The sequence below is a fragment of the Heterodontus francisci genome, chromosome 5, assembly GCF_036365525.1.
Source record: "Heterodontus francisci isolate sHetFra1 chromosome 5, sHetFra1.hap1, whole genome shotgun sequence".
NCBI lineage: Eukaryota > Metazoa > Chordata > Chondrichthyes > Heterodontiformes > Heterodontidae > Heterodontus > Heterodontus francisci.
In genome coordinates this window covers 29,904,260-29,930,063 of record NC_090375.1, presented here as the reverse complement: position 1 = coordinate 29,930,063, position 25,804 = coordinate 29,904,260, and the positions used below count along the sequence as shown (strand labels likewise).

Genomic DNA, 25,804 nt, shown 5'->3' with positions numbered 1-25,804 from the left:
CAGGATTAATTTCCACTTGGAGAGGCAGGGATTAATCAAGGATAGTCAGCATGGCTTTGTCAAGGGGAGATCATGTCTGATAAATTTGATTGAATTTTTTGAGGAGGTGTAGATGAGTGGAAAGCAGTTGATTTAGTCTACATGGACTTCAGTAATGCTTTTGATAAGGTCCCGCATGGGACACTGGTCAAGAAGGTAAGAGCCCATGGGATCCAGGACAATTTGGCAAACTGGATCCAAAATTGGCTTAGTGGCATGAGGCAGAGGGTGATGGTCGAGGGTTGTTTTTGCAAGTGGAAGCCTGTGACCAGTGGGGTACCGCAGGGATCGGTGCTGGGACCTTTGCTGTTTGTAGTGTATATTAATGATTTAGACGAGAATATAGGAGGTATGATCAGTAAGTTCGCAGATGACATGAAAATTGGTGGTGTCATAAATAGTGAGAAGGAAGGCCTTAGATTACAGGACGATATAGATGGGCTGGTAAGATGGGCAGAGCAGTAGCAAATGGAATTTAATCCTGAGAAGTGTGAGATGATGCATTTTGGGAGGACTAACAAGGCAACAGAATATACAATGGTTGGTAGGACCATAGGAAGTACAGAGGGTGAGAGGGACCTTGGTGTTCTTGTCCATAGATCCCAGAGGCAGCAGCATAGGTAGATAAGGTGGTTAGGAAGGCAAATGGGATACTTGCCTTTATTAGCCGAGGCATAGAATATAAGAGCAGGGAGGTTATGATGGAGCTGTGCAAAAAAGCTAGTTGGGCCACAGCTGCAGTACTGTGTACAATTCTGGTCGCCACACTATAGGAAGGTTGTGATTGCACTGGAAAGGGTGCAGAGGAGATTCACCAGGATGTTGCCTGGGCTGGAGCATTTCAGCTATGAAGAGAGACTGGATAGGCTTGGGTTGTTTTCTTTAGAGCAGAGAAGGCTGAGGGGGGGGACTTGATTTGTGGTATACAAAATTATGAGGGGCTTAGATAGAGTAGATAGGAAAAAATTTTTTCCCTTAGTGGAGGTGTTAATAACCAGGGGGGCATAGATTTAAGGTTAGGGGCAGGAGGTTTAGAGGGGATTTGAGGAAAAACAAATTCACCCAGAGGGTGGTTGGAATCTGGAACGCACTGCCTGAAAAGGTGGTAGAGGCAGGAACCCTCACAACATTTAAGAAGTATTTAGATGAGCACTTGAAACACCATAGCATACAAGGCTACGGTCCAAGTGCTGGAAAATGGTATTAGAATAGATACGTTTGATGACCCACATGGACACGGTGGGCCGAAGGGCCTGTTTCTGTGCTGTATAACTCTATGACTCTAAAGTAAATGGTGATTGACATTTTATTTTGCTCTAAACATACCACAAAATAAAACTGCTCTCTGCTTCTGTCTTACTTTAGTCTTATTTTAGAAAATCTGAAAACAAAATCAAGCTTTATAATTATGTGAAAGATGGTGAAATACATATTTCAAAAGCTTCCCATATAGCGACAGGCCTACCTGCCACTGGGTTAATAATAGCAGCAGTGGGAAGAGGCCTTAATTGGGCATTAGTTGCCTCTTAAGGGCCTCAATTGGCGGCGGGATGGGAAGGATTTCTACGGGGTATAGGTGGGAAAGTGGTGGGATCACCACTCGCCACCATCACGCCCAATTAAATGCCCTCCCCACCTCCAAACTCATCACAGGGGAGAGCATAAAATACTGCCAATTTGTCCCCTTCACTCTTGAAGAACCTGATTCTCTCAGAGAAACAAGCACTTGTCACCTCACCATTTGAGAGTCTGGTACCATCACAGTCAAAACCAGGTCCCATCATTATCTGATGTTCATACACATGATGACTTTACAGCATTTAACAGGAAGCCTAGAACCAAGGAGTCCGGGGTGAATTTCCCCTCCCTAGCCTAAGGCACCAAGGTTAGGGAACCTGAAATACATCAGCTCACTCAGCGTGGACCTGGAATCAAACCTGGACCTTCTTCATCTTGTTCGCTCAGTGCCACACTGAGCGCTTTTGCCAGTGAAGACTTTTGAAGAGGTAACATTCAGGCAATGAATATCTAATCTTTGTATTGTACTTTGGGATCCTCAAAATGAGCATCATTATGCCTATGGAAAGCTTGAGACATCGGTGATGGACCAGAAACCTGATGCTATCTATAATGCCCATTAATTCATAGTCATGGTCGGAAATTCAGCCCATGAAGCCTCTTACTCCACAATAGTTTCAAATTCTGAGCATGTAAAATCATGTTATAAAGAACTATTCCTGCCTTCCTTATATGTCACATCACTGGGATGAAAATGTCAAGCCACTGCCTTCGGGTCTTTCCCTCTTAAAAAATAGCGAGGATGTCTCTTTAACGGGAATGTTTACCGTTTCAGTCTGCCAAAAGGTATCCACAATGGGACACTGCCCATTACCGATGACGTTATAATACCAGGACCAAGCCTCAGGGTTAATGGGCTCTCCAGCACAGCCCAGGATCTTCAAAGACTTGAGATTGAACCTGAAGCAGTCAAGTGAAAATGAACATCTTACAGAGGGAAAGGAGGATTTTTAATCACACAAGTCCCCAAAACAATTAAGTTGCAATATAGCAGACATTTGGTTTTAACAAAAGAAATAAAATCCTTAAGCTGGAAACTGAAATAAAACATGAAAATGCCAATAATGCACAGGAGGTCCATCTGAAATTGAAAGAAAAGAGAAGTTAATGGTTTAAGTGCCCTTTCATCAACTATTTAGCTTTTTTGAAATATTTGCAATGGAGAGGGAAAAAAGCATTGAGCATTGGAAACAGAGAATTCTAGGAATGCACAGCAAGTCAGTCAGCCTGCATTGAAATGAAAGATACAATTTACATTTTAGGTACAACTTCTCATCAGAGCTTTTACAATTATTTTAGTGGGACAGAAGGTTTTTGTAAATGTACTCTTCACAAAAAGGCACTAAACTTTAACTTTGTAGTGCAGATCTTACCATTATACAAAGCCATTTTGCGTAGGATCAAATAGGTCTCTATGGGATGTCAGAGTTTGATAACAATTGGTAATTACGCTAATCAGAATTGCAATATAAGTGTTACAAAAGTATCTCTCTCCTGACCGGAATGTCTTTATCCTCTCTTGTACACAAACTGCACATGTTCTAAAACTGTGGGCTGAATTTTCCCGCAGGCTTTGGGACTCCAATGTCAGGACCAAATAAGTGTCCCAAGCCTGCACTTGCCTGCAAGTCAGCAGCAGCCTAACAATATTGTTAAAGAATTTCTCAAGGAGTGAAATAAGGATTCCCACAGCTGATTAGCACCCAGTGATTTCTGCTGGAAAATGCATGTATGGACATTTGTGTGAGCTCACTGCATTGCCCTCATAGTTGAATAGCCTGTTGGCACTCACTGTCTCAGCTCACCTGGATGAGCTACTGGTGTGTTGCTGGGAACCATAGTATCTCAGTGAGGGAAGGAAGGAAGAAAGTTGGGGAGAAAGACAAGGGAGGAAGAGTAGACAAAAAGGAGGAAAAGATGAAGAGTGGCTAAAAGAGGGGAAGATTGAAAAGAATAACAATTTTTCTTAATCACGGACAGATAATTGAGAAGGAGAGACAGTCACTGCAATAGAGACTGTCAATGAGGACCAAAGATGAAAGCCATACTATGGCTTGACATGACTGTTCTCAGGTTGCATCACTCTTTCAGAATAAGCTGGACTGTTCCAGGGATACAAACATCCAGCATATACACATAGAATTACGTAGAACTTACAACATGGAAACAGGTTGTTCGGCTCAATTATCCATGTTAGTGTTTATCCTCCACACAAGCAGTAAAGGGATAATACAGGAGCCTTTCGCATCAAATGATCAGTCCACAAAGTGCTCTAAAACACTAAAATTGCACTAACTAAGGGCTTGTGTCCTCAGCATACCTAAGCCCAAATACACTTCAACTTTTGGATACTTTATTTTACTGTTCATGGTGCAAATGTAACATACATACAAATGGATACTTCAAATCCCATTCCTAACTTTCTTACTTTCTCACGGGTTCCTCTCCAAACTTCATCAGCATTCTAATGACTGTGGGCGCTGTGTAAAACTTGGTCACTTTGTACTTTTCAATCATTTCATACAGCCTCCCCACGTGTGGATATAGCAGCAGACCTTCAAACTAAAATGTAGAGAAATTTACTGAAAATGTATTTGTTAGAAAATCATCCTATACATGTGCATACTTTACTTTCTCAAGTCTGGCATCCTAGTCCTTCGGTTTTGTTCCTCGGCTTCTGACATAAGTCCAGTCTCTGGGCAGTGACAGGATGACCCTGCAATTTTATGAGTTGAGAATTTCAGCCGTGCCACATGGCAACGTAGCAAGCAGCAATCTCAGATTTGGAAGAAAACTGGAGGGTGAGTCATTCCCTCCCGTCACTAGTACATCTTCTCGTATAACTCTGTATATGGCTTTAGAAGACAATGTGCAGGGCACTGGGAGCAGGCTGGCTGCAAGCCCTCATTCTCGGATAATTGGGCCTGGCATAGGGAAATCCAAGGAGAGGACAAAATAAATACTACTGTTACTTGCTCTTATTTGGCTATGTCCTCTTATTTATTCCCCTGCCTCTTTTTCTATGCTGTTGTTTTCAAGTAGAAATGTCCAAAAAGGAAGGTTAAAAAGTGAATCTGTTTCTATTACTTCCCATGGTAATTTTGGAGAACACAGAAATAAATTTAGAGGATACAACACTTATTAGGGATACTGTCCTAGACCTCCCCAATGGTACTTCTGAATTATAGGGCCATTTTCAAATTACATTTTTCACCTGAAATACAGGCAGCTGGCAGTTGAAAATTGGGGATTGAGGGAAGGGTACCTCAGCTGCCCCATTGATGCCCAGGGCCCACTGGTTGCACTTTTCAGGCAGGCCTATAAGTAGTCTGCACACACTCTGCACCAGAAATCAGCCATCTCTTTATGAACTGCAGGAGGGCACACAAAAAGCAGCCAAGAACTGTTTAATTTTTATTTTTGTGGTGTCAGTAGAAGCAGGGTGCTACCTCTGGGCTCACAAAATAACTCCGGTCCACCGTCGGCCCGAGCACTACCAACCCTGGGATCGACTTCCAACACAACATGGCAACCAGCTCAGCCTAGGAGCCAACCGATTTCCCAGGCTGCCACAAGCAGCAAGCTACAGGGGGGGTGCTTACTTGGTGCTGGCTCCCAGCTGGTGGCATTTAAATAAGGCCCGAACTGAAACAGTTTGAGAGTCCCAATGTTGGCTTTGGGCGGGCAACATGGCATGAAGTCCATGAAATCACAAATGTATAATTGATTTTACCTTTCCCACTTGTATATGCTAAGTCAAATACAGACCTATCAATCTGTTTTCTAGTATCCTCTATGCTTCCTTTTTCATTAGTTCCTAATACCAGGAGAGATGACTGATGGCTACTATAGAACATAGAAGCTTTAATCTCTCCTTATCTATGGAAATATTCCATGATGACTCTCTTTTCATTTCACAGGACTATACTTATTCTGTGCACTATCTGCCTGATATTTGTTGATCTGTAAACCTTTCTGCCCAGTTTATTTGGGTCAGGTCCAATCTTATCTTGCTGAATTTTGCCTTTTTACAATCTAGCAACTTATCTTTGATTCTTCGTTATCCTTTTCTCAATTTTTACGTTGAAGCTAATGATGTTGGGGTCATGATTTCCCAACTGTTCTCCTACTCTCGCCAGTTATTTGCCCCACTTCATTTCCCAGAACTGAATCAAGAAATGCTTCCTTCCCTTTTAGACTAGAAACAGAGTGATATAGGAAACTGCCCTATGCATTCTAAAACACGTTCCCCACTTTAACCATAAAGATTACGTTTAATCCAGCAAGAAATATAAAAAGATTTTTGGAGCTTCTACATGTATGTAAAAAGGAAGAGTAGCGGAAGTAAATATGGGTCCCTTAGAAGCTGAGGCAGGAGAAATTATAGAAAATACAAGAAAATGGCAGAGGCATTAAACAAATATTTGTATCTGTCATCACAGTCGAAGACACAAGAATCATACCAAAAATAATGGGAAACCAAGTGTCTAATGAGAGTGAGGATCTTAAAGTAATTCATATTAGTAAAGAAAAAGCACTGGAGAAATTAATGGTAATAAAAGCCAACAAATTCCCTGGACCTGATGGCCTACATCCTACAGGTGGCTGCAGAGAGAGTGGATGCATTGGTTGTGATCTTCCAAAATTCCCTAGATTCTGGGACAGTTCCAGTGGATTGAAGGTTGGAAATGTAACATCACTATTCAAAAAAGGAGAGACAAAAAGGGAACTGCAGGCCAATTAGCCTGACATCAGTTATCAGAAAAATGCTGGAATCTTGGAATCTATTTATTAAGGAAGTGGCAACAGAGCACTTAGAAAATCATAGTATGAGTAGGCAGAGTTAACATGGTTTTATGAAAGGGAAATTGTGTTTGAGTTTTTTGAGGATGTAACTAGCAGTGTAGATAAAGGGGAATATGTGGATGTAGTATATTTGGATTTCAAAAGGTATTCAATAAGGTGCCACATGAAAGGTTCCTGCACAAGATAATGGCTCACGGTTTTGAGGGTAATATATAAGCAGGGAGAGAGGAATGGTTAAAGGACAGAAAAGACAGTAGGAATGAACAGGCCATTTTCAGGTGGACAGGCTGCTCTTTCGGAGAGCCAGCGCAGCTATGACTGGCCAAATGGCCTCCTTCTGTGCTGTAACAATTCTGTGAGTGCCGCAAGGATTAGTGCTGGAGCATCAGCTATTTACAATCTACATTAATGAAGGGACTATATGTAATGTATCTAAGTTTGCAGATGATACAAAGCTAGATGGGAAAGTAAGCTGTGAGGAATCTGCAAAGGGATATATATACAGGTTAAATAAGTGGGCAAGAAGGTGGCGGATGGAGCACAATGTGGGGAAGTGTGATGTTATCTACTTTGGTAGGAAGAATGGAAAAACAGATTTTTTTTTTTAAATGGTGAGAAACTATTAAATGTTGGTGGCCAGACAGATTTGGGTGGCCTTGCACAAGAAACACAAAAAGTTAACATGCAGCTACAGCAATTAGGAAGACAAATGGTATGTTGGTCTTTATTGCAAGGGAGTTGGAGTACAAGAGTAAGGAAGTCTTGCTGTAACTGTGCAGAACTTTGATGAGACCACACCTGGAGTACTGTGTCTCCATACATAAGGAAGGACTTAATAAAAGCAAAATACTGCGGATGCTGGAAATCTGAAATAAAAACAAGAAATGCTGGAACCACTCAGCAGGTCTGGCAGCATCTGTGGAAAGAGAAGCAGAGTTAATGTTTCGGGTCAGTGACCCTTCTTCGGACCCTTCCCTTATTATATAAGGAAGGATATATTTGGCTTAGAGGATTTGCAATGAAGGTTCACTAGACTGATTCCTGGGATGAGAGGGTAGTTCTATGAGGAGAGATTGAATAGAATAGGCCTATACTCTCTGCAGTTTAGAAGAATGAAAAGTGATCTAATTGAAATATCTTCTTCTTCTTCTTTGGCCTTCTTGTCTCGAGAGACAATGGGTAAGCGCCTGGAGGTGGTCAGTGGTTTGTGAAGCAACAACTGGAGTGGCTATAAAGGCCAATTCTAGAGTGACAGACTCTTCCACAGGTGCTGCAGATAAAACTGGTTGTCGGGGCTGTTACACAGTTGGCTCTCCCCTTGCGCCTCTGTCTTTTTTCCTGCCAACTGCTAAGTCTCTTCGACTCGCCATACTTTAGCCCCGCCTTTATGACTGCCCGCCAACTCTGGCGATCACTGGCAACTGACTCCCACGACTTGTGGTCAATGACACAGGACTTCATGTCACGTTTGCAGACGTCTTTAAAGCGGAGACATGGACGGCCGGTAGGTCTGATACCAGTGGCGAGCTCGCTGTACAATGTGTCCTTGGGGATCCTGCCATCTTCCATGCAGCTCACATGGCCAAGCCATCTCAAGCGCCGCTGGCTCAGTAGGGTGTATATGCTGGGGATGTTGGCCACCTCGAGGACTTCTGTGTTGGAGATACGTTCCTGCCACCTGATGCCAAGGATTCTCCGGAAGTAGTGAAGATGGAATGAATTGAGACGTCGCTCTTGGCTGACATACGTTGTCCATACGTTGAAATGCAGATGCAATGCAGATTTACATCGATTCCCTGGAGGCAGGCACTGCAGGCCACAGGCTGCTATCTTGCCCCAGAGAATGAATGTAAGTCTGTGTATCACCACTAGAAGTGACGCTATACGAGCGATTTCGCCCCCATAATATATTGAGAGGGCTTGACAGGGTAGATGCTGAGAAGCTGTTTCCCCTGGCTAGAGGGTCTAGAACTAGGAGTCATAGTCTCAAGATAAGAGGTTGGCCACTTAGGACTGAAATTAGGAGAAATGTCTTTAATTAGAAGCTTGTGAATCTTTAGAATTCGCTACCTGAGAGAGCTCTGGATGCTCAGTCATTGAGTATATTCAAGGCTGAGATCAATAGAGTTTTGGACTCTAAAGGCATCACAGGATATGAGGATCAAGCAGGAAAGTGGAGTTGATATAGAAGTTCAGCCCATGGTCTTTTTGAATATCCTACTCCTGATCCTAGTTCTTATGTTCTTAGTCAGTCTTGGGATAGTTAAAACCATGTAATATTATTGTCTTATTGTTCTGACATACCTTTCTGATCTCTGCAGAGTTCCACCTCTATTTCATCTCCAAGTCAATCGTTTCTTCACTGTTTGATGGCCAGTAATGTATAACAACCTTATATATTCTACCCCCTTCCTCTTTGGCTGAGCATCTAAGCAAGTGACTTAGCCCTGGTTCTCTGTCTTTGCTTTCCTGTAACTGTATCCTAGACAGTCTGCTACAGTGGCTTCATCTCCTCATTTAGCCATTGTGGTCAAAGACCAGTTACATTTCTCTCTGTATTGCTTAGATGAACTTTCAAAACTCATTCTCTTCTGTGGTATTTTTCATTTGGCATCTTACTAATTGCTCCCAGAGCTCTTCACATACATCTAAAGTTACACTCCCACATATTTTTATTTAATGCAATGTTAAATACAACATTATTGCATTCAATCCTGGGCACCACCTTAGGAAGAAGATCAAGTCCTTGGAGAGGGTACAGAAGAGATTTCCTAGAATGATATCAGGGATGAGGGATTTTAGTTATGTAGAGAAGCTGGAGAAGCTGACTTTTTCTCTACTTAGAGCAAAGATGCATAAGAGGAGATTTGATGGAGGTATTCAAAATCATGAAGGGTTTTGATAAGAGTAAATAAAGAGAAATTGTTTCCAGTGGTGGAAGAGTCAGTAACCAGAGGAAACAGATTTAAGGTGATTGGTAAAAGAACTAGAGAGAACTTGAAGAAACATTTTTTTACACAATCTTATCTGGAATGCACTGCCTGAAATAGCAGTGGAAGCAGATTCAGTGGTAACTTTCAAAAGAGAATTGGATATATACTTGAAGGGAAAAGTTTTTCAGGGCTATGGGAAAAGAGATGGTGAGTGGAACTAATTGGATAGCTCTACCAAAGAGCCAGCACAGACATGATGGGATGAATGGTCTCCATCTGTGCTGCATCATTCTGTGATTTTACAATTCTACAAAATGTGCAATGATCACCAGAGCCCAAGGAAGCAATTTAACCCACCCCACCCAATAGACCCACAGTTACAATCACCTCCAAAAACTTACTGCCCTGTCCCCATTTTAACGAGGCCTCTTATTTAGGCAGCCGCAGCATCTGCCTGGTGTTATTAGGGCCCCAAAGGCATTTTAATTGATGAGGGGTCTGTCTTTAAAGCTTTAAATTTAGCTTTGTTGGGCCTGGAGGAGCAGGCGAGCTCCTCCAAGCCCCATGTGAGAAGTCTGGGCCTATGCTGCACTCCCCCACCCCCAAGCCTGCTTTGCACCCACAAGATGCTGCCAAACCCCACCTCCCTTAAATATTCCATACTATAAATTCTGAATCAGGCTGGTCATCAGTAATGGCACCAAGTGAAGATACTGTCACACTCTGTGAGTCTGTCCTGGCCTTCTGTCATGCATTTTACAGCATAGCTGATAAATGTATATTTTAAAAATTGGTGTATACCGAAAGCAAAGAGAAGTATCTCACAATTCTAGTATATGGGATGTCAACAGTGTTGTGCTGTATATATATATATATATATATATATTTGTTCCTGCGACATATGATTCTGTGATTCCACGGACAGGATTTCCTGCGGGCTTCATGACCAAATGGGAGTCCTAAGTCCGCACTTGCCGGGAGCCAGACCAACGGAGATATTTTCCCGGAGTCAGTCTCCTAAATAGTCCAATCACAGGGTCAGCACCTCTACAGCCTCGGCAGGGCTTCGCCAGGAGAGGTGGGCACTGCTGAGGCAGGTTTGAGACTGAGAGGGCACCTCAAAATGGAGGCGCCCTCGGAAGGGTGAAAATAATTAAATATTTTAGAAGGGGAAAGGCGGCAGGCTGTGTGGAATGGAGGGGAAAGTCCTCTGGGAGTGATCGTTGGGGCACTGGGGGCAAAGAGCCTCCGACTCTGATGGCTCACCAGCCTGCCACACGGAGGTCACTTCCATTGAGCTGGCAGCCTCCCCACATGGCGGGGGATTGCTCCATCACCGGAAAAATGCCAGCAAGCCCGAAAGATCAGCCTTACTTGGAGCCTTAAATTTTTTAATTGGCTGCCCACTTCGGTGGTGCGGGCAGCCAATCCCGGGCCACCCCGGGAAACTTCCCCAGCAGCAGAAATGCATCAGAGAACCATCCAAACACAGCTAACCCCTATTTTCCCAGCCCCCGACCTCCAACCCATCTCCACGGGAATGGGAAAATTCTGCCCCATGATTCTAACTCTTCAGTTGTGACTCCACCCCCCCCCCCCTTATACCTTTAGCACTGTCTAAGACCCAAATGATTGAAATAACAACACAAGCTAGATTTTGGCTACAGGCCTGGGAGTAGATTGCCTCTTAGGCCGGGATGGTGCCACACACAGCAAGACCCTCAAACAGAAGGGGGTTCAACAAGATGGGGGGGCTTTTACCTTCTATACACTAACTAAACCCTGTTTACAATATTTTCTCTGCTCCAATAGGTGCACAGAATACTGTCTCTACTCACTAGAACACATGTCGCACCGTTTGCCAGTGGGCCATAAGTAACGTATGAGTGTCCAGTAATCCATCCAATATCAGCCGTGCACCAGTACACATCATCATCATGGTAGTCAAAAACATATTTAAAACTGATTGCTGTGTAAATTAGGTAGCCCGCAACAGTGTGCAGCACGCCCTAGAATAAAAGGAAAAAATCATTATCAGTAAGGTTCGCCTTGTGGTGACATGTTGAGTAATAACTGTGTTATTGTCCTGTAACCAGATGTGGATTATCACTGGCTCCACATACAGTCAGTCATTCTTCATTGTGAAGACTATCACTGAACAGTTACAGGAACTAATGCAACCATTGACAATATGACAATAGATCTCAAATCTCCCCACTGTCTTGTGCGTATGTCATCGGAAACCTCTCAGAACTTGGGCCTGACAGGGTCGAGTTACAGACTGCAACAACTTAGCATCCTTGCAATTCACAAACATCAGCTTAAATGTTATGTTGATGTAAACTGTTAATTGAGGTATAGAAAAGTAAGGAAATTCAAATATATAAATCAATTAGAACAATTATTTCTGAATCATGTTAAATTGCACTATTAAACAGAAGTTCTATACTTTTCTTTACTGACAAACTTTTTTTTACTCATTCACAGGATATGGGCATTGTTGGTAAGGCTAGCATTTAATGCCCATCCCTGATTGCCCTTGAGAAGGTGGTGGTAAACCTGCTAGGCCATTTCAGAGGGCAGTTAAGAGTTAACCACATTGCTGTCAGTCTGGAGTCACATTCAGGCCAGACCGGGTAAGGCCGGCAAATGTCCTTCCCCAAAAGACACTAGTGAACCAGTTGGGTTTTTATGAAAATCTGTTGTTTCATGGTCACCAGAACTGATACTAGCCATCTATTCCAGATTTATTTAATTATTTACGTTTCCCCAGCTGCTGTGGTGGGATTTAAACTCATGTCTCCAGATCATTAGTCCAGGCCTCTGGATTACTAGTCCACTTGTAACCACTATACTTCTATTCCTGTACATGAAGGGCTAAGGAGGGCCGAACAGGGCATCACTATGGTGAAAATGAGCAGTAGAGACGGCTAGATAAAATGGAAAGGAGTGATAAGGTGAATTAGGTTGGGTTTTCAAAGCATGTTGGAGAAAGGAAAATCTGAGGGAGTTAAAGAGTTTAACGGTTGTTGGACTGTGAGAAAGAATGGGTTGGAATAGGAGACATTATAATCACTCTTAATTTCAGCATAGCGGCAGTGCAAGAAAAATAAATATTTTGATTGGCATCCTGGAGTCTACAATGGAGAAAATCGCATGAAGATAACAGGCTTGCCTTGGGTTTCCCAGTAGACCCACTTGTGTAGAGGATGAAGAGTGGATGTTCAGCATCAACCCATTCTGGCTCACACTGTTCACTGGCATCCTTCATTAGTACATCCCAGCATATATCAGTCTCGCAGTTCCAGAACAACTGTGAGAAAACCACAAAGAATTAGAGCATAAAAGTATTTCAGAACATACCATTTAGCTGCCACAAAGTACAGAGTGAGAAATGCTATTTGATCTATCAAACCTGTTCCTTATACATTGGGCATTATACATTGTTTGGGCAAAACACAGAAAGGAAAATCTAATAGGGAACATTGCATGCCCTTTATAGATCCCACAGAACTTTCCTTCCGTTAATTTCACTCATCAGGCAAATACTGAATTGCTCTCAGCCTTCACTTGTGCTAATCCAAAACTAGGAGGCAATGGAATATTATTCAAGACTCTGCAATGATCCCTCTCTAGAGCTGAGAATGCATGACACCTCTGTGTGCCAACACAACTAAGAGTGGTAACTTGACATGTGGGGAAATTACAGGCCAAACACATCCTCACACTCCGTCTGTTGGTGCTCTTTGAGTGCAGATAAATCCTATGAGAAGTTTGTGAACATAAAGCTAAAGTTTGTGAATGTCTATGTTCTGTCCTCAATAAAAAGGGTGCAGCTACAAAAAGGAATTAGCAGGAAGGGCTTAAGCTTGTTCCCTGAACTGTGCCAGGTTAACTGATCACCACAAGGCAATGATTGGGTCCAGGATCAGAGATGGGAAATCTGGTCTGAATAGCTGGTCCTCATCATGATACTGCAAAACTTACTCATAATTGTGTATTGTAGAGGCCAGCTGAGGCCAGGATCAGGTCTGGTCATGATACCCTGCACAGTGTGATAACCAAGACTCACTTGCAAGGCACATATGTGAATAACTGTCACTAAAGCGAGGTACTGGACTGCAACTATCGCCTATGAAGTCATACTCCATTAACAGAATCAATAACTTCCAGAGAAAAGGGGAGTGGAGAAAAGTGAATATAAGAAAAAAAATTCTGAGTCTGAGTGGCTGAAAGAAATAAAATTGTTTACTGATTGCCCTGGGATCCAAACCAAAGATTATAAAAATATGTATTGTTCTGTAGGAGTTTAGAAGAGAATATTGAGATCTTGGAGGGGAGAGGGAAGGTGGAGGAACGGGATGTTTACGAAATGAGGTAGGTGCATGGACTGTGGAAGGGTCAGACTTGAGGGGCCGAATGGTCTTTTCCCTATCCAAGATTTCCTATATTTTTGTAGTTATGTATCAACAATTAGTCATCACTTAGTTTTGTTTAATTGAATTAGCATTTACCTGCAGGATGTTACAGCAAATTTGTCCATGGTTGTTTTTCACCTTGTCACCAAGATGTTTCACCACAATGCACTTTTTAACAATAAAACCCTCTCTGAAATAAATTACAAATCAACTTGTAAAGAATGTTCCAGTTTATAGCAAATAATTATAAATGTAATATATTCTACTTACAGCAGGACTTCATTTTCATATTATAAGATAATGTCCCTCAAATACCATATTTTGGGGGGATTTTAATTTTTTTAACTATTCCTTTTTATTTAATAGTTATTTTGATATTTGTGGGACTTCCCAGCTTTTGCCACAGTTCCTTCATTGCCACTCTCTCAATATTGCTGTATTCCTTTCCCCACCGTTTCCCTTATGTTGTGCTCTCCATCGCTGAACTTTTCCAAGTTTGTCAGACTCCTCAGACAGCAAAACTGAGTAAGCATTGTTCATTTAAATTGGAAACCATGAAACATAAATACCCTGTCGCATAAACTGATCAGAACATGAGAGCCAACGTAACTCACAGTAATGTACAGAAACAAATGTGACAGGGATAAATGTGCAAGAGGAGACATAACAAAGTCTTGACTGCGTGGTAACTAAATTGACAGAGAGTAATGTGCAGGAATCAGCATGACTCACAGCATGATGCGGAGAAATGTAAGGGGTTTGGCATGATACAAATTTAATTCCAGTCAGCCTGTGTATTGCATCTCTACAATCAAATCTACATTTACTCACACAGTATCTTCATCTACCGCAGTGCTTTTCTGTGCAATAAAAATTACATTACCCCTTTTTTGAATAAAACAATATAAAGGGGACAGAAGGTTTTGGGCCTTTGCTCAAAGTAATCCTGTAATTTATAGAATAAAATATTAGGGTTTTACATTAGAATTTAATACAACTTTGTTGACAATGTGTGAAACATACCAAAACGAAATGCAACATTAAGCAATCCTTGAACTGAATGTTTATTCCAGGTGGGGAGATCTGTTCAGCCCCTTAACTTATGTTTGGAATTTCCTACAACACAATGAAATGAATGTAGTATTCAATAACGCCCTCTGCAATATCCTCTGTTTATCAGCCACAATTCAGCATGGACTGATCACTGAGTTTTACTGAGCACTGCCTCCCTCAAAAGGTAACTTGACATGCTGAGGCACAAAAAGGTGCTATTGCAAAAATCTCACTTGTTTTTGCACTTCTCCAAAGCATCATCAGTGATCTGCTTCAGGTTCACAAGCTTTTCTCCTCTGTAAAAACCATCTGAATGACAGAAAAAAAAGAGAAGGGTGAAGTATCATGACTTTTCCAACACAGTTGCATAAGTTTTCTAGCATTACAGGCACAACTACACAATAGAATAAGAGTCAGAAGATTCCAGATAGCAGAGCCATTCACAAGTGAATTACTATACAGGAATGACAGAGTCCTTACCTGCAGTAACCAGTATTATACATTGCGAGTCTAATATTCTCTCACACAGCGACTCAGCTGAGAATCCTGCAAACTAAATAATAAATACATAAAACAGCTGCAATGACTTCTGCTATTTAATCAGCACAGTGCACAAAATATTATGGTGAATGCATTGCCCATGGTGACCCATGGGAATAAATAGTATGGCTGAGGCCATGTCCTAGTTTCCATCTTCTGATGAAAGGCGATTGACTTGAAACATTAACTCTATTTCTCTTTCCACAAATGCTGCCAGACCTGCTGAGTTTTCCCTGAGATTAGGGAATGTGTTAAATCAGAGTCAATTTATTTGTCCCCAGTTCATAATATTTTGTGAAATTTTCACAAAATGCATTCTCCTTAATGCACAACTGAAGAGCCAATCAGAACAACCCAGCAGTAATGCTAAGTCACCTTTTCAGCTACTAACCATGCACTTCATGAGATGAAAGATACAAGACTTGACCCACATTGCACTGCACAGCAGCAAATCCAGAATTGACGTCAGAAAATAGTTCTTCACAGAAAAGGTGATTAAGAAGAAGTTGAAGTGCCCTTCATGACTTCAGAATGTCACAAATGTTCGATGTTTTTGGGGGCCCCATCTAAAAGCTTGGTTTTAGACCCCTATATTTTATTTGATAATCATACTGCCTACTTAATTTGGTGTCAAATCCACAGATCATGAAAAGTCATGTTTGTAATAGATAATACAAAAATAGTTGACAAAATGACCAAGGATCAGCTATAACCACTGTATGGGTGTCCTTTCACTGGAGCCACTCAGAACCTCTGACTGGCTCCTGACCCCTGACTGGCTCATGACCCCTACTGATTCATGACCCTCCCCCCCCCCCCCCCCCCATTGACTCATGACCTCTGACTTGCTCAAGACCCTTGATTGTCTCAGGACCCCTGACTGACTTATGACTCCTGACGACTCATAGCACTGGTTGCAAGGTCCTAAAGACACTTGGGTCACAAAATGCTTTACAGTCAATGGAATATATATTTGAATGTAGTCAGCCATTGCAGCCAATTTGCACCTATAAAGGTCTCCACAAAAAAATCAGTTAAATGACCAGATAATCTGCTTTTAGTGGTGTTGTTTGAGGAATAAATGTTGACCAGGATATCAGGAGCACTATTGTCATGGGGTCTTTTACGTCCATCTGAATGGATGGATGGGGCTTCAGTTTTATGTCTCACCAGTCACCTCACCCCCAGAGGGCAGTGAAGCACCACACCTTCCTGCCCTCCATGTTTCATGCACATTTTGTCTTCTTTTCTGCTCTTTCAACCTTGGTGTTGTATTTTATAATGGTTCTTGGCCCTTTACCTGGGTTTATTGATTGAAAAACCCAGTGCTCATTCAGCAGTCGGATATTCCAAGGACATACATACCACTATTGAGTGTACTGCTCCTATTCTTGCACATGCCAGCATTGCATAAATCAGCTCTGGGATCACTGGTAAGTATATGGCCACCCTGTCTCCTTTCTGCACTCCTAAAAAGAGAATAAGATATTCTGCAGTTTATTTATGATTGATTAAAAGATTTCGGATGTCAGGTGTTTGGAATTAAATCGACAGGGCTTAAGAAACTAGACAAGTCACAGAGTCATAGAGTTATACAGCACAGAAACAGGCCCTTTGGCGCATCGTGTCTGTGCCGGCCATCAAGCATCTAACTATTCTAATCCCATTTTCCAGCACTTGGCCTGTAGCCTTGTATGCTATGGTGTTTCAAGTGCTCATCTAAATACTTGTTAAATGTTGTGAGGCTGAACGACTGTCCCAACCAGTGGAAAATTCTGCCTTTCTCCAACAGCATCATCTTCAGTCTTTGCGTTTCATTTTTTTTTGTACTTGTTCATGGATGTAGGTGTTACTGGCTAGGTCAGTATTTATTTCCCATCCCTAATGGTGGTGAGCTGCCTTCTTGAATCGCAGTCACGATTTGATACAACTGAGTGGCTTGCTAGGCCATTTCAGAGGGCATTGTGCAATCATCAGCCAACATCCCACCTCTGACCTTATGGTGGAGGGAAGGTCATTGATGAAGCAGCTGTAGATGGTTGGGCCTAGGACATTACCCTGAGGAACTCCCGCAGTGATATCCTGGGACTGAGATGATTGACCTCCAACAACCACAACCACCTTCCTTTGCGCTAGGTATGACTCCAACCAGTGGAGAGTTTTCCTCCTGATTCCCATTGACTCCAGTTTTGCTAGGGCTCCTTGATGCCATACTCAGTCAAATGCTGCCTTGATGTCTTGGGCTCTTATCTCACCTCTGGAGTTCAGCTGTTTGGACTAGCCATGTTTGGACTAACACTGTAATGAGGTCAGGGGCTGAGTGGCCCTGGCGAAACCCAAACTGAGCGTCACTGAGCAGGTTATTGCTGAGCAAGTGCCGCTTGATAACACTGTCGACGACCCCTTCCATCACTTTGCTGATGATCGGGAGTAGACTGATAGGGCGGTAATTGTCCGGGTTAGATTTGTCCTGCATTTTGTGCACATGACATACCTGGGTAATTTTCCACATTGCCAGCTAGATGCCAGTGTTGTAACTGTACTGGAACATATAGGCTAGGGTGCGGCTCGTTCTGGAGCACAGGTCTTCAGTATTATTGCCAGACTGTTGTCAGGGCCCATAGCCTTTGCAGTATCCAGTGCCTTCAGTTGTTTCTTGATATCATGTGGAGTGAATTGGATTGTCTGAAGACTGGCATCGGCTTGATGGTCATGGTAGAGTGGGGGATATGCTGGGCCATGAGGTTACATCTTGTGGTTAAATGCAGTTCTGCTGCTGATGATGGCCCACTTTTGCCTAGTTTTGAGTTGTTAGATCTGTTCAAAATCTATCCCAATTTAGCACTGTGGTAGTGCCACACAACATGATGGTGGGTACCCTCAGTGCGAAGTCGGGACTTCGTCTCCACAAGGACTGTGCAGTCGTCACTCCTGCCAATACTGTCATGGACAGAGGCATCTGCAACAGATAGATTGGTGAAGACGAGGTCAAGTAGGTTTTTCCCTCTTGTTGGTTCCCTCACCACTGCCGCAGACCCAGTCTAGCAATTACGTCTTTTAGGACTCGGCCAGTAGTGGTGCTACCGATCCACTGTTGGTGATGGACATTGAAGTTCCCCCACCCAGAGTACATCCTGTGCACTTGCCACCCTCAGTGTTTCCTCCAAGTGCTGTTCAACATGGAGGAGTACTGATTCATCAGCTGAGGCGGGGTTGGGGGGAGCAGGGGCAGCAATCAGCAGAAGGTTTCCTTGCCCATGTTTAACCTGATGCCATGAGACCTCATGGGGCCCAGAGTCGATGCTGAGGACTCCCAGGGCAACTCCCTCCCGACTGTGCCGCCACCTCTGCTGGGTCTGTCCTGCCGGTGGGACAGGACATACCCAGGGATGGTGATGGTGGTGTCTGGGACATTGTCTGTAAAGTATGATTCCATGAGTATGACTATGTCAGGCTGTTGCTTGACTAGTCTGTGGGACAGCTCTCTCAATTTTGGCACAAGCCCCCAGATGTTAGCAAGGAGGAGTTTGCAGGATCGACAGGGCTGGGTTTGCCATTGTCATTTCCGGTGCCTAGGTCAATGCTGGGTGGTCCGTGCGGTTTCATTTCTTTTCTTAAGCAGCAGTTTGATACAATTGAGTGCTAGGCCATTTCAGATGGAATTTTTGAGTCAACCACATTGCTGTGGGTCTGGAATCACATGTAGGTCAGACCAGGTAAGGACATTAGTGAACCAGATGTGTTTTTACAACAATCGACACTGGTTTCATGGTCACCACCAGACTAGCTTTTGAATTCCAGATTTATTTTAATTAAATGAATTCAAATTCCACCATCTGCCGTGTTGGGATTTGAACCCAAATCTCTGTAGCATTAGCCTGGGGCTCTGGGTTACTAGTCTAGTGACTTTACCACAAGCTCCAATTATTTCTTGCTTAATGTTCTTTCCAATGGTATAACTACTGTTAGGGGGCCTATAAACTACTCCCACCAGTGTTTTCTGACCCTTGTTATTTCTAATCTCCATCTATACTGATTCTACTTCCTGATAATCTGAACTAAGATCCTTTCTCACTAATGTCCTTATGTCATCCTTTACTATCAGGACTACTCCTCCTTCTTTTCCATACTGCCTGTTTTTTTGAAATGTTATGTACCCCAGAATATTTATTTCCTAACCTTGGTCACCTTGTAGCCATGTCTCTATAATGGTGGTTAGATCAAATCCATTTATCTCTATTGGTACTGCTAGTTCATCTATTTTATTACAAATGCTTCGCATATTCAGATAAAGAGCCTTTAGCTTTTTTTACTACTATTCTGTGCATGGACTTTATTCATTGATGCACGATTACCATAAATATCTCTTCCCCTTCCTGTCCCACTCTGCTTGCCTTTACCCAAATTGTGATACTGCACTATTGCCTCAATTGTTCTCTTTAGATTTCTAAATCTCCCTTCACCGAGCCCCTCCCCTTTTTAGTTTAAAGCCCTATCCTCCACCCTAATTATACGATTCACCAGGACACTGATCCCAGCCTGGTTTAAGTGGAGTCATTCCCAATGGAACAGCTCCCTCTTTCCCCAGTACTGGTGCCAGTGCCTCATGAATCAAAATCCTCTCTTCCCACTCCATTCTTTGAGTCACACATTTAATTCTCTAATCTACTTGACCCTATGCCAATTTGCAGGTGGCTCAGGTAATAATCCAGAAGTTATTACCCTTTAAGTCTGTTTATTAATTTAGAACCCAGTTCCTCAAACTCCTTCCACAGAACCTCATTCTTAGTTTTACCTATGTTGTTGGTTTTTGCGTGGACTATGACAATTGGATCCTTCCCCTACAGCTTTTTTTCCAGCAATGAGGAGATGTCTTTAACCCTGGTACCGGGCAGGCAACATAACCTTTGGAACTCCCTGCCATGGCTGCAGAGAGCAGGATCTATCCCCCTAACTATACTGTCCCCTATGACTACCACATTCTTTTTCAGTCCCCTTACTTGAATGGCTTCCTGCACAATGATGCTATGGTCATTTTGCCCATCCATCCTGCAGTCCTTGTGACTTGTACCTCGTACCTGTTGGTCAAAGTCGAGGGCCAAGGTGCCTCCATCACTACATCCTTGATCTCCATACCTGCCTAGCCCGCAGTCACACTCTCTTCTCCCTGGCCACTGACCAACTCTAAAGCTGTACATAACCTAAGGAGTGTGACTGCCACCTGGAACAAGTGTCCAGACAACTTTCCCTGACCCGATGCCCCACAATGTCTGCAGCATGGACTCCAGCTCAGCAGCCTTGAGCCAAAGTTGCTCAAGCTGCAGACATTACCACAATTCTGGTTGTCCAGGATCACAATGCTTTCCACCGACTCCCACGTGCTGCAGGCACAGCACACCAACTGCCCTGCCATGTCTGTCTAACATTATTTATTTGATTTGTTAACTCGTTCCTAATTTAGTAAAATAGAGTAATAATAAGTTACAGTCTCCTTGCTTGGAGACAAAAGAAAAACACCCACCAGCTACTGAAGGTAAAACAACAACAACTTATATTTATATAGCATCTTTAAAGTAATAAAAGATCCCAAGGCACTGCACAGGTGCATTATAAAACAAAATCTGCCACTGAGACACATAAGGAGATATTAGGTCAGATGACCAAATGCTTAGTCAAAAAGTTAGATTTTAAGGAGTGTCTTAAAAGAGGAAAATGAAGTAGAGAGATGGCAAGGTGTAGGGAGGGTATTCCTGAGATTGGAGCTTAGGCAACTGAAGGCGCAGCCACCAATAATGGAGCGATTAAAATCAGGGGTGCTCCAGAAGCCAGAATTAGAGAAATGCAGATATCTTGAAAGGTTATGGGGCTGGAGGAGATTACAGGGATAGGGAGAGGTGAGGCCATGGAGGGATTTGAAAACAAGGATGAGAAAACTTAAAGAATAAAAAGCATCACCTGTCAGAACCAGATAGGTTGGAGGGAAGGACTGGAACCAACCAGAAATTACTTCTCCTGTCATTTGTTGTGCACAAACCTGAGGCAGTGATTCTGAAAGTCACAGTTTTGGTATGTTTATTTGCTTTTTTTATTCATTAAAGTGATTTGAGGGTCGCTGGCAAGGCCAGCATTTGTTGCCATTCATAATTACCCTTGAGAAGTTGATGAGCCAACTCCTTGAACCACTGCGGTCTATGTGGTATAGGTACATGCACAGTGCTGTTTGCCCTCAAAGAAATTGGTTCCAAATTAGACAGCTGTTCTAGAAAACTCTCAATGAAGCTCTGTCAACTGGGATGCAGATACTCCAGATTCCAGTCTTATACATTAGTTTACAGTGGCCTTGTTTAGAGCCAGGACCTCTGTTCACGCCAAACTGAAGCTGAAGGGACTGGGCACCACTACAAAAGGAATTACCACTTCCTTGAGCCTAATGGAACCCAGTGTGATGTTTGGAGGCTGATGATATGGTGAGTTGGATGAGGTACACCAGCCTCCAGAAGGGCACGAGTGCCTACAGGTAAGAGGTGTGCAGTGGATTTGGGGGTCCAGGTCACAGTCAGTGCCTGGACTCCCAAATAAATTGTGAGTTTATTTTTTCAAAATGTGACATTATTGGCCCCCTTACACAGGGTTTCGGCAACATGGGCCATGGTGACACAGGCACTCAGTCACAGGCCGCATACAAATCAGGTGCTTCATCTGGTGGAGACTGTACTAGTGAGCTCCACGGGTACAAGCGCAGCTGGGATTATGTATATTCTGCAATGTGATAAATAACAATTACGTTCCCAATAGACAGAATTATTTTTAAAATTTCTTTGGAAGAACTTTCTGGACATAAATAGATGTTTAAGATTTTATTTTGTATAGTATTAGCTGCATCTGCTTTCTTATTCATTCATGGGATGTGGGTGTTGCTGGCAAGGCCAGTATTTATTGCCCATCCCTAATTGCCCTGGGGAAGGTGACGGTGACCACTGTAGTCCATGTGGTGTAGGTACACCCACAGTGCTGTTGGGCAGCGAGAGGAGAGTTTACCCTCCCCCCCCCCCCGATTCCCATTGGCTTCAATTTTACTAAGGCACTATGATGTCACACTTGGTCAAATGCTGCCTTGATGTCAAGGGCAGTCACTCTCACCTCACCCTTGGGATTCAGCTCTTTTTTCCATGCTTAGACCAAGGCTGTGATGAGGTCTGGAGCTCAGTGAACTGAGGCAAGCAAGAGCCGTTTGATAGCACTGTCAACAACAACATCTTCCATCACTTTTCTGATGATTGAGAATAGACTGATCAGGCAGTAATTGTCCGGATTGGATTTGTCCTTTGGACAGGGCATACCTGGGCAACTTTCCACTTCATTGGGATGATGCCAATGTTGTAGCTGTATTGGAACAGCTTAGCTAGAAATGTAGTTAGTTCTAGGTCACATCTTCAGTACTCCAGCTGGGATGTTGTTGGGGCCCACGCCCTTTGCTGTACCAGTGCACTCAGTCGTTTCTTGAATATCACATGGAGTGAATCGAATTGGCTGAAGATTGACTTCTGTGATGCTGGGGACCTCAGGAGGAGGCCGAGATGGATCATTCACTTGGCACTTCTTTTCTGGTTGAAGATGATTGCAAACACTTCAGCATTTTCTTTTGCACTGATGTGCCGGGCTCCACCATCATTGAGGATGAGGATATTCATAGAGCCTCCTTGTCCCATTAATTGTTAAATTGTCCACCATGACTCACAACATGGTGTGACAGAACTGTAGAGCTTTGATCTGATCAGTTGGTTGTGGGATTGCTTAGTTCTATGCTGTTTCTGTTGTTCACCATGCATGTAATCCTATATTGTACTTTCACCTGGTTGGTATGCTGCTCCTAACATGCTCCTCTACACTGCTCACTGAACCAGGTTTGGTCGCCGGGCTTGATATTGGGCCATGAGGTTACAGATTGTGGTGGAGTAAAATTCTGCTGCTGCTGATGGCCCTCAGTGCCTCGTGGATACCAGTTTTGAGCTGCTAGGTCTGTTCTGAATCAATCGATTTAGCATGGTGCCACACAAGAGGATGGATGGTGTCCTCAGTGTAAAGGCTGGACTTCATCTCCGCAAAGAACACAGGAACAAGTTTATTTAGCCTCTTCAGCCATTCAAATAAATTATGGCTGATCTGCGTCCTAACTCCATATCCCATAATACCTTTGCTTATCAACCTCACACTTAAAATTAACAATTAATCTGGCATCAATTGCCATTTTCAGAAGAGAGTTCCAAACTTCTACCACTCTTTATGTGTAGAAGTGTTTCCTAATTTCACTCCTGAAAGGTCTGGCTCTAATTTTACACTATGCTTCCTAGCCCTAGACTCCCCAAGAGCAGAAATAGTTTCTCTCCATCTACCCTATCTGGTCCCCTTAATATCTTGAAAACTTGAAAGGACTGTGCAGTGGTCATGCTGCCATGGACAGATGCATGTGTGGCAAGTAGACTGACAAGGATGAGGTCAAGTAGGTTTTCCCCTGGTGTTGGTTCTCTCACCACCTGCTGCAGACCCAGTCTGGCAGCCAGGTCTTTCATGACTTGGTCAGTAGAAGTGCCAACAAGCCACACTTGGTGATGGACATACAAGTCCCCTGCCAAGAATATATTCTGAGCCCTGGCTAACCTGAGTGTTTATTGCAAGTGGTGTTCAAGATGGATGAGTAGTGATTGATAAGGTGAGAGAGGGTGGTAGGTGGTAATCAGCAGGAGGTTTCCTTGCCCATGTTTTATCTGATGACATTAAACTTCATGGGGTTCAGAGTCAATGTTGAGGACTCCCAAGGGTCACTCCCTCCTGACCGGGTGGGGGTGGGGGGGGGGGGGGTGGTCTGTCCTGCTGTGGTACAGGACATACCCAGGGATGGTAATGGTGTCCTCAGTGTAAAGGCTGGACTTCATCTCCGCAAAGAACACAGGAACAAGTTTATTTAGCCTCTTCAGCCATTCAAATAAATTATGGCTGATCTGCGTCCTAACTCCATATCCCATAATACCTTTGCTTAACAAAAATCTTATCAACCTCACACTTAAAATTAACAATTCTGAAGAAGGGTCACTGACCCGAAACGTTAACTCTGCTTCTCTTTCCACAGATGCTGCCAGACCTGCTGAGTGATTCCAGCATTTCTTGTTTTATTTCAGATTTCCAGCATCCGCAGTATTTTGCTTTTATTATGGTAATGGAGGAGTCTGGGGCGTTGGTTGGGATGTATAATTCTATGAGTATGAGTATGTCAGGCTGTTGCTTGACTAGTCTGTGGGACAGCTCTCCCAATTTTGGAACAAGTCCTGAGATGTTGATGAGAAAGATTTTGCCAGGTCAACTGGGCTGGGTATCTGGACATTGTAGTGTCTGTTGCCTAGGTCAATGCTGGGTGGTCCGTCCGCTTTTATTCTTATTATTGTTTTTTGTAACGGTTTGATACAACTGTGGCTTGATAGGCCATTTTAGAGTGTAATTAAGAGTCAATCACATTGCTGTTGGTCTGGAATCACCTATGGGCCAAACCAGGCAGATTTCCTTTCCTGAAAGACTGTTTGTTCTGATAAAAGGTTATCAACATGAATCATTGGCCAATTTTATGAGCCCCCCTGAGACGGGGTTGGAGCCCAGGGTGGGGGGCGGGGGGGGGCACACTGTATTGCAGCGGGTGACGGGGACCGCAGGGCCCGTTGCCGAGCGATCTTCCCGGGGGCAAGATAGGCCAGTGACAGCCTTCCCACCCAGAGGTCAATTGAGGCCCTTAAGTGGCCTATTAACAGCCAATTAAGGGCCTCTTCCCGCCACTGCTGGGATCTTACCAGCAGTGGGTAGGGCCTCCGCCACGCGGGGAGGCCACCTTGTAACATGAGGTGCATTCCCTGCGGGCTTGGGGGAGGTGTCCCTCCTCCGTAGGCAATCTGTGGCCCATGGAGGACACCTGCCAGGAACCACTTCACTCCCTGTGAACCCCCTCCCCCTGGACTGCACGCGATCACCTCCCCGGTCCTCACCTCACCGGGGTCTTCAAGACTGGCACCAGTGACCCCTCCTCATCTACCTCTAGTCCAGGGTTCCAGCACTGGGCCTGGGTCCAAGGCCTCTGCAGTACTGACAGTGGCCACCTCTCCTGGTGGCGCTGCCGATACTGCTGAACTGCCAACCCTGTAATTGGCCAGCAGCTCATGGAGGTGGGATCCCCATCTTTAAAGGGATGGGGATCCTTGCTCGTGAAACTTTGATGTGAAAAGACTGGAGAATCGCTGCGGGGGTGGGGACAGGAAAAGGCTCCCCCCGCTTTTTCAGCCTGTCATCAGGTGCCCTGACTCCTACACCAAAATCCAGCCCGTCAACTCTGTTTCTTTCTCCACAGATGCTGCGAGACCTGCTGATTTTTCCAGGTTTCCAGCATCTGCAGTATTT

At 43.7% G+C, this 25,804-nt stretch overlaps 1 protein-coding gene across 5 annotated transcripts in view; it reads right to left on the bottom strand.

Annotated features, from left to right (window-relative positions):
• acss2l (acyl-CoA synthetase short chain family member 2 like) overlaps positions 1 to 25,804 on the bottom strand; it is a 204,128-nt gene that overhangs the window by 23,402 nt on the left and 154,922 nt on the right. For 4 of the 5 annotated variants that reach the window (XM_068031267.1, XM_068031269.1, XM_068031270.1 and 1 more), the window contains exons 4-11: positions 16,733 to 16,836; positions 15,308 to 15,380; positions 15,061 to 15,136; positions 13,871 to 13,964; positions 12,532 to 12,669; positions 11,195 to 11,365; positions 4,046 to 4,179; positions 2,385 to 2,517 (exon numbers count right to left, since the gene is read on the bottom strand). In XM_068031267.1, coding sequence (XP_067887368.1) covers positions 2,385 to 2,517; positions 4,046 to 4,179; positions 11,195 to 11,365; positions 12,532 to 12,669; positions 13,871 to 13,964; positions 15,061 to 15,136; positions 15,308 to 15,380; positions 16,733 to 16,836 — 923 coding nt within the window. The remainder of the gene's footprint in view (positions 1 to 2,384; positions 2,518 to 4,045; positions 4,180 to 11,194; positions 11,366 to 12,531; positions 12,670 to 13,870; positions 13,965 to 15,060; positions 15,137 to 15,307; positions 15,381 to 16,732; positions 16,837 to 25,804) is intronic. The other variant, XM_068031266.1, reaches the window with a different exon arrangement.